This window comes from Trachymyrmex septentrionalis, unplaced genomic scaffold (genome assembly GCF_001594115.1).
Source record: "Trachymyrmex septentrionalis isolate Tsep2-gDNA-1 unplaced genomic scaffold, Tsep1.0 scaffold136, whole genome shotgun sequence".
Taxonomy (NCBI): domain Eukaryota; kingdom Metazoa; phylum Arthropoda; class Insecta; order Hymenoptera; family Formicidae; genus Trachymyrmex; species Trachymyrmex septentrionalis.
The window spans coordinates 8,794-17,510 of record NW_017304503.1 but is presented as its reverse complement, the minus strand read 5'-3'; the positions used below and the strand labels follow the sequence as shown (position 1 = coordinate 17,510).

The following is an 8,717-nucleotide window of genomic DNA, read 5'->3' as shown; positions in this document are numbered from 1 at the left end:
GTATTTCTGACAAGAATATTTTAAATTTTTTAATATTATGATTTGGAAACGTTTACTTGAATAAATCAAATTAATATGAGAAGCGCCAATTATGGTCAAGATTAGATGTTAAGAGTAATATACATTTTTAGAAATCTATATAGTATTTTACATAAAGCTAGAACATTTATTTTTTTATTAAGATTCGATATTTATGGACTATATCTGAAATCAATTTTATCTTTACAGTTTAATTTGCAGTTTATTTAAATATTCATAAAAATCTTTGGCCAATCATGGGTTCCTTTTATACGTCAACGATTCTAGGAAAAATTTGTAGAAACACATAGGAAAATCATTTATCTATTTTATAAATGGTTAAATGATAGACATAAAAAATGTTCCAATTCGTATAAAAATTATGAGAAAAATTTTCACCAGAAAATTTCGAGTTATTTTCACATTATTTATAACAAATATCTATTTAATTATATTTTGCAATTCTTATTTGCCATTTATCCTAATCTTACTTGATGTAATTTAATAATTAGATGTCAAAAAATTGTAATACTTATTGTAATACTTATTAAAGAGATGTAGTGAGAAAATCAAATGCAATAGTCTACCGCTATCCAATGCTAAAGAAACGTGTTTGAGAGAGAGGGAGACAAGAGAGAGAGAAAGAGAATATCAAAACGAAAATAAAGTGCTAACTGAATCATTTTAGCTACACTTTCTGCACTTGGCGTTAAAGTAAACACGCCTTATAAAAACAAATTCGAGCATTTACATGCTGAAAGATGTTATATATGAAGTTATTTAAATGCTAAAACGCAATGTAAACGTTTAAATCGACTAAATATTTGATGTCGTTAATCTATTATTTATTTTTTTACATACTCGCATCTCCAGCGATTCAGTTGATATTGCATCACATTGCGCGCATAGTTACGTGTGTATCGGTCCTAGCTTAATTTGCAAAACATGTGAAACGTTTTCTAAAGCAAAGTTGTATCTTAAAAAAGGGTACTGTAATCAATCGCGTACTTCATTGTTTTCGACGTACTAATCGTTCGTCGAAAGCGCTTCAGTTTATCTGAGTTTATCCCTCGAGTCGAACTCGCTGCAAAAATGTCAAAGATATTTACACCGACGAATCAAATAAGGCTGACGAATGTAGCCGTTGTTCGCATGAAGAAGGCTGGCAAGCGATTCGAAATCGCATGCTACAAGAATAAAGTGGTGTCTTGGAGAAACAAACTGTGAGTTCACTTTTGCCAAAATGATCTGTCAGTTTAACCTAATTTACAGCTTCTCAGTTACTTATTCATATTAATTACACTGTTTTCCGAATGTGTGTGTGATATCACTACCTCTGTTAAATCTCAACAATTCTCTAAGATTTTTTTCTTTTATTTCTTAAATAAATCATCTTAGAAATTTATTAATTCAACTGTCAATTTCAATCATCTAGAAATTTTTTAATTTGCTATTATTCAGAAGATTCCTTTTATTCCCTGTATAATGTGTATATAATTGAATACTTATCATTTATTATTTTTCTTTAAAATCTATTTCAGAGAGAAGGATATTGACGAAGTACTGCAAACACATACAATATTCATCAATGTATCAAAGGGTCAAGTGGCGAAGAAGGAAGATCTCGTGAAAGCTTTCGAAACCGAAGATCAGACTGAAATCTGTAAACAAATCCTTGCCAAAGGCGAACTTCAAGTTTCAGATAAAGAGAGGCACCTGGCATTAGAGTCCATGTTCAAAGATATCGCCACGACAGTTGCCAGTAAATGTATAAATCCAGAAACTAAACGTCCATATCCAGTTACCATGATTGAAAACGCCATGAGGGACGAGATACACTTTTCCGTCAAACCTAATCGAAATGCCAAGCAACAGGCATTGGATGTTATCTCACAATTGAAAGAGGTGATGCCTTTGGAACGTGTTCAAATGAGGCTCAAAATTGTTATTCCAGAAAAAGAAGCTAGGAAATTGAAGGATAAAGTTGTTAAATTTGCAACTAAAATGGAAACAGAAGAATGGGATAATGGATCGTTAACAATAATTTGCTTAATTGATCCAGGTCAATATAGAGGAATAGATGAATTAATACGATCAGAAACAAAGGGCACTGCTTTATTGGAATTAGTTAATTTAAATGAAGTAGTCGAAGGAGAAGAACTCTTGACATAAATCATGACTCGAATTATTATCTTTTTAAACACACTGTTATGCACTGGAGAAATTTGTATTTATTAATTATAATTTATATTTTTAATATATGTTGATAATTTTGTTATAACAATATGGCTAATAAAGTAATTTGCATTTGTATTTACAAGTTGAATTTAAGTAAGTTATCTACATGCGTATCAATAGTATTTTACCAGTATCTTACACTATTCCTATTAAAAAATGCAATAAACATTTTTCATTAAGATTAAGAATTACATTTTTATTTAACTAATTTTATTTTGTTTAAATTTATTCTATTTATTGCAATTTTAGCAATGTAACACATATCCATTCCAAAAATGCATGTGTCTACTTGATGAACATCAAGCACATAGACAAACATTTGATAACAAATAATATTAGAATATTTAGTTATTCTATATTTATTTATATTTGTAACTACTGTATTATATGTACGTGTATATATGTGTGTATATGTGTGTGTGTATTATATTTGTGTGTGCAAAAAGTTAATATCCTACAAAAATTTGTAAATCAGTCCTTTTATTTCTCATCCATCACATCCGCTCGCGGAATATAAATATTTTCCGTACGTTGATCACATTTGGCCGCAATACGTGATACTGTTAGAAGAAAGTCTGATAATCTATTTAAATATGTCTGTGCCTCTTTATCTAGAGCACCCTCTCGTACTAGTGTTGTGATACTCCTCTCGGCACGCCTGCATACCGTTCGTGCAACATGCAGAGAAGCACAAGCTTTTCCACCGCCCTAGTTTTGAAACATTAAATAGAATTGGAATTGACTTGGAAATATGTGTCTATACAGGATGGTCCTTAAATATATTGCCAAAATATTCAAAGAATTCCTCATAGTAAGATCAAAACTACTAATATTCAAGATGAAAATTATTGTCCAAAACGATATCAAAAATATAGGACGTCGAAGTTAAAGGAAAAATTTCGTTTTTTCAAAAACTTCGAAGCTCATTAAAGTTATTTTAATAAAATTTTATGTATGTTTCAAAGCTTGGTTCACTTCTTGATTGAATAAAAAAAATTGTAACTCCAAAAGATGAACTTTTATGTCCTTGAAATATATAGTTTTCAAATTAACCCGAGTGATTTTTGAAATTTTTTAAAAAACACTTCTTTCAGTTTTGACATCATGTTTCTTTGAAACTAATGAATTCGACATACTTATATATATTAAAATTGTTGTACATTTGATTAATTTGTGTAAATGCAAACGTAAATATTTCGAATTATAAAATATATATTTTAATTAATAGCGCTATAAAATATATTGCGGATTTCATAGCTTAATTCATTTTTATGTTTGTATTAAACATATATTTTTCAATTTGTGTATATGACTTTCCTCTTATAAGTCATTTTGCATATATATGATCATACAGTTTTTCCTGAATCACAAAGAGAAATTATCTTTAAAATCTTTTAAAATACTTAAAGACCATGTTGTATACATAAAAAGTAATATCTAGGTAATTACTGGAATGATATAGTCTTCGGGAGGAGGGAGCTGATTCGCGTATTCAAGAATCCATTCTTCCAAATCTTTAGTATGTTTGTTTTCAAAAGACTTAGTCTTTCCAGGCATAGACTTTGATATTGCATGATTCAGATCAAACAAGATCATCTGTACTCTTTTGAGCTTGTCGACATATGGATGCTCAACTTTGCTGTCACAAGCAAACTCTCTCGCCAGTCCTATGTAAGACGACAACTCGTCAGTCGCCCCCAGAGCGTTGAAGATCATATCATCCTTTGGCTTCGTATCTCCGGCATCTGTGATTGTCATTCCGGAGTCGCCGTCTCGCGAAAACACTGCTACTTCAGCTACATTTGATGTTGTAGTACCTCTACAACGATGTCATCATCAGTAAACTAACAATTATGTTATCTCAATATTATACTTTCTCTACATAATGCACACAGTGCACCAAATCTGATTTAGATCCATTTTCAATATAGATTAACTTTAATCTTGGTTCAACTTACTCTTCGTCTTTTTCTAATCTTTAGAACTAGAAAAAGACAAAGAATAAGTTGAACCGAGATTAAAGTTAATCTACATTGGTGGAAACGGACATTATTATCTATATGTAACATTAATTTAAATCTCAGTTTTTAACTTATTCTTGTGTTTACCTTTTTTTTTAATATTAAGTATTTTTAATACTAAAAAAGGGCTTAAGGCCTAGTTCCATCAGTGTAAAATTAATCTCAGTTTAATTCTCAGAATTAAAAAAAGATTAATAGTAAGTTAAACCGAGATTAAAGATTAATCTTACATTGGTGGAACTGGGCCTAAACGTAATATATATTTCTAGCATAGTGCATTTTGAGGTTATAAAGAGTATTTGAACACGTACTTATGTCTCAAAGATATACACTGCACTCCATTCTTATATACGACAGTGGAGTTTCTCCACAAGACTTTGATCAATTTCATCTCTCGTGTCACTCGCGATTTAATTAATCCCGTTAACATACTTCACGTGTAATCCTCGATCGTCGATCGCTAGTGACATCGACCGACGCAAAATTAGCGAGCTACGAAATAAAGAACGTTCGTATATACAGCTCTCCAAATGTAAAGACAGATCTCACCCACATATGTGTCGTATGTGAGAGCTAGTGAAATTCTACGAAAAGCGGATAACGATGCGGAAAATAAGAAAATAGAAAAATAAGTATACTATCGCGTGGGTCCGCAATGTCAGATTTTAGCTCATTCAGTTCAGACTTTACGATTGTAAAGAACGCACTCTATAATCTTTCAATGAATTTAAGACAATTCCGATGATAGTGGATATCATTGTCGGAAGCATATCGCTCGCTTTAAGAACATTTAAAAAGTAAATACATCACCGACTTGATATAATGCAAAATTAAATTCCGCGCGCAGACATACGAAAGCCTATGATTTTGGCTTGTTTTTTTTTAGCTGAACTTCTTGCAATGTTCATTTTTTTGCTCTGCAATGTAGAAAGAAAATGAAGAAAAATGTACCGTACGAGAACTTTAGCTAAAAAGAACAGACGAAATAATATTCTTGCGTAATTAAGGTCGGAATAAGACTACGCATTAAAGGTTGAAAGATTGAAATTTGACTAGTCAAAACAATAGGAGCTAAAATTCGTTTATCCTCAGTGGTCAAATTTGAATCTTCAATCTTCAATCTCAATCTTCAATGCGTAGTCTAATTCTGGCCTAAGGAGATGTGCACAATGAAAGAACTATATTGCCCGTATTCATAATCGGACCTTGTATTTAAGGCTTCCTTAAATTTATCTTTAGATGCTCAATAGCTAATAAAATAATTCGTAGAGCATCTAAAGATAAATTTAAGAAAGCCTTAAATATAAGACCTGACTATGAATACGGGCATAAAGAACAGAGAATACGAATTTCAACCTATCAGAAACTGTATATTTCACAATACATGATTTCTGATTTTGATTGAGATTCTTACACCCGAATAAAGAGACCAGCTTCTTTCTGTTACCGTCAAAATCACTATCGCCAGTCACATCCATTTTCAATGTAGCAACTACGTGACTACGTACATTTCCTGACACTATCGATAAAATTGTATCGTCGAAAATATTTATATGTGGTTTGTCTCTGTACTAAATCCTCAGGACAGAAGCGTGCAGACTATCCATAAAAGGAATAGTTTAATGAGTCCTTGAACAAAAAATTTTAATTTCACATCTTCTACATATATGTAAATAAAAGTTCTTGAATTTTAATAAACGAAATTGAAAATTCAATCAAGTTAATTTAGTGAATTTTGTCTTATAACATATCTTACGTAAAATTACGTAGTTATGTTTCTTTATACAAATTTTCAGCTCGTTTTTACCAAACATAATTACTAGTATATATCAAAGTCTCTAATTAGCAATTATAAAGACTTTTAATAAATCAATCTTTTCTAAACATATATTATCAATTTAAGATACAATCTAGCAAAAACGAGCTATAGAGGCCCTCCACCCCCCCCGCCAATTTTATCGGCGGTCCTCTTTTCTCTATAAGTATACACACCCCTAAAACAAACAAGCTATTAATAAATTTAGTAGCCTGTTTTTGCAGGTAAGTATATCTTTAATTTATTTTTTCATTTTTATGTCATGTTTCGTCGATTTCGTGTAATTTACATCAATAAAGTAATAAAAAATTTAATTTACTACAACAAAAGATAAATGCTATTTGTATAGATATTCAATACTGATATACATTTCAATAAATATGTAATTTATTAATAATTATTGTGCAAATTACGAAAGTAAATATGATAACATTTATCTGGACATAGTTTACATAAATTCTATATCACGTACCTAATACTATTATACATATATTTATTTACAATCAAATTAATTATTAACGCGTTACATAATTTACACATGTATAGAATTTTACAGAAAAGTTTAATTTCAGGAGAGCTGAAAAGGCAATAAAATTTAAAATTAATTTGGTTTATTTTCATATTTAATAATTGGAACGGGATGCTGATAATTAAATAAAATTTTTAATTAATTTAAAATTTTATTTAATTTTTAATCCCTCCTTTTCAATTATCAAGTATTATATTATGTGTACAGATGATATCTATACAGATGATATCCCTACCTACATACAAGTATTATAGTTTACTGTTTAGATTTATTATGTGATATTTTTTAATTTAATTATATTTATTTTTTGATTTTTTAAATAAAATTTAATTACTCAATTGCGAAATTTATTTAAGTGTTATTTAATTTGTAATAATTTAATTTTTTAATTTAAAATGATTGTATTTATCCCTACCATTTTTATCCATACTTATTGTTCCTACCTATACAGTCTCTATCTATCCATACTTATTCTATCTACTTGTATTTTCATTTATTTGTGTTATATTTACACCTTTCTCCACCCGTGTGTTTCTACCTACTTCATATACAATAATACGGCGAATATATGTAATACGTTAATGATTACAATCATCAGAGAAAGTAGCTTTCCAATTATAAGAAATTCTTTAATACGATACGCTGGTGTTTGACTGATTGCTTTTCTTTACGAATGGATCTTGATAATTTGACTAGACTAATGACGTAGAATCAGAATACATTAAATTCGCTCTCTACTATGAAGATAATTCTTCTTTGTATTGGATTCTAATCAGCGGTTAGAATCACAAGGCAGAGGGACATTGCGATGTGATTAAATTATTAGAATATAATTACCTTAAATGTATATTAATGACTTTTTATCACGATATTAATAAATTTTATAATCGCAAGTTAATAATTAATAGTAAATACGATTTGTTAGTATTTCATTCCACGTTTATCAATATTTTATTAAACATTGATTTAGAAAAATCTGTGTTCTCGTATGTTTCGACGTTTTCGTATAATTCCGCTACTACCACAATTTGTTAATTATGCTCCTATATTATTATTTTTATTATATTTTGAACAGCATTTCTAATTGTATATCGTATTGTAAACAATTATTATAATTGTAATATTGACTTGTATAAAGGATTACAATAAAAAAGACAATATTAAAAAAGTTGGTGCAATATGATTAGCGAAAAAAAATACCCGGACAAAAATATTTTATTTATACTTATATAAAATTATATATCATTTTATATAATTTTATATATAATTAGATATAAAATATTTTTTTCCCAACTAGACATACAAGTAATAAAATAAGTCAAAAATATACTTACCTGCAAAAATAGTCTACTAAATTTATTAGTAGCTCGTTTTTTTACAAGTGAGTATACTTACAAAGAAAAGTGGACCGCCGATAAAATAGGCGGGGGTGGTGGAGGGCCTCTAGCTCGATTTTGCTAAATTAAACCATAATTCAACGATATATGATCGAAAAGTTTGAAGTATTTAAAGACTCTATATATTTCTTATATTTAAAGACTCTACAATTGTTAGTGATTATAGAGGCTTTGGAACATACTTACATACTAGTAATTGTGGTTGGTAAAAACGGGCTAAAAAGTTTCATAAAAAAATTTCATAATATTCTATTTTGATGCAGACGCATATTAAATATAAGACTTCGCTAAATTAACTTATTTGAATATTCAATTACATTTATTAAAATTCTACAACTTTTATTTACATAGTAGAAGATGTGAAATTAAAATTTTCGTTCAAGGATCCATTAATAAACACATTGTGTTTAATTAAAAGATTTGTTAAATAAAAATGTAAAGATTTTTATTGCGAAACCAGAATTCAGATTTTCTTGAATTTTACGCGAATTTTGTGTTATGATATGCATTTTGTTTACGAAATATCTTATATTATAAAGAAACTACGTAAGCAAAAGTATTGTAAAAATGTCAGCAATTTATGTATTTTATATTTTATATTAAAAAGATTTAATTCTATTCTTTATGTTATATTATATTTTACTATATTATGTCTAATTTCTTTGTATATTATAATTCTTTCCTTATGTTCTACATTA

At 28.9% G+C, this 8,717-nt stretch overlaps 2 protein-coding genes across 3 annotated transcripts; one reads left to right on the top strand and one right to left on the bottom strand.

Annotated features, from left to right (window-relative positions):
- The first annotated feature begins 740 nt into the window (after positions 1-740).
- Positions 741-2,234, top strand: LOC108757274 (ribosome maturation protein SBDS). The gene is made up of 2 exons (XM_018501742.1): positions 741-1,241; positions 1,560-2,234. Exons 1-2 carry the CDS (start codon positions 1,111-1,113, stop codon positions 2,188-2,190), a joined length of 762 nt encoding a protein of 253 aa, XP_018357244.1. The 5' UTR covers positions 741-1,110; the 3' UTR covers positions 2,191-2,234.
- Positions 2,235-2,664: 430 nt separating this feature from the next.
- Positions 2,665-5,115, bottom strand: LOC108757276 (cob(I)yrinic acid a,c-diamide adenosyltransferase, mitochondrial-like). 2 transcript variants are annotated; one of them, XM_018501744.1, is made up of 4 exons: positions 4,985-5,115; positions 4,589-4,769; positions 3,706-4,075; positions 2,665-2,964 (listed from the first exon to the last, which is right to left on the bottom strand). In XM_018501744.1, the coding sequence occupies exons 2-4, from the start codon at positions 4,705-4,707 to the stop codon at positions 2,737-2,739; spliced, it is 717 nt and encodes a 238-aa protein (XP_018357246.1). In that variant the 5' UTR covers positions 4,708-4,769; positions 4,985-5,115; the 3' UTR covers positions 2,665-2,736. The 2 variants fall into 2 exon arrangements, with proteins under 2 accessions (XP_018357246.1, XP_018357245.1); XM_018501743.1 differs by lacking the exon at positions 4,985-5,115 and having other exon boundaries at positions 4,589-4,933.
- Between the last annotated feature and the right edge of the window lie 3,602 nt (positions 5,116-8,717).

Excerpts from the sequence above, each read along its gene's own strand:
- LOC108757274 (XM_018501742.1), top strand. The coding sequence starts at position 1,111 with ATGTCAAAGATATTTACACCGACGAATCAAATAAGGCTGACGAATGTA. Across the intron at positions 1,242-1,559 it reads GTGTCTTGGAGAAACAAACT|AGAGAAGGATATTGACGAAG; the intron begins GTGAGTTCACTT and ends AATCTATTTCAG.
- LOC108757276 (XM_018501744.1), bottom strand. The coding sequence starts at position 4,707 with ATGTTAACGGGATTAATTAAATCGCGAGTGACACGAGAGATGAAATTG. Across the intron at positions 4,076-4,588 it reads TGTATATCTTTGAGACATAA|AGGTACTACAACATCAAATG; the intron begins GTACGTGTTCAA and ends ACATCGTTGTAG. Across the intron at positions 2,965-3,705 it reads CCGAAGACTATATCATTCCA|GGCGGTGGAAAAGCTTGTGC; the intron begins GTAATTACCTAG and ends TTTCAAAACTAG.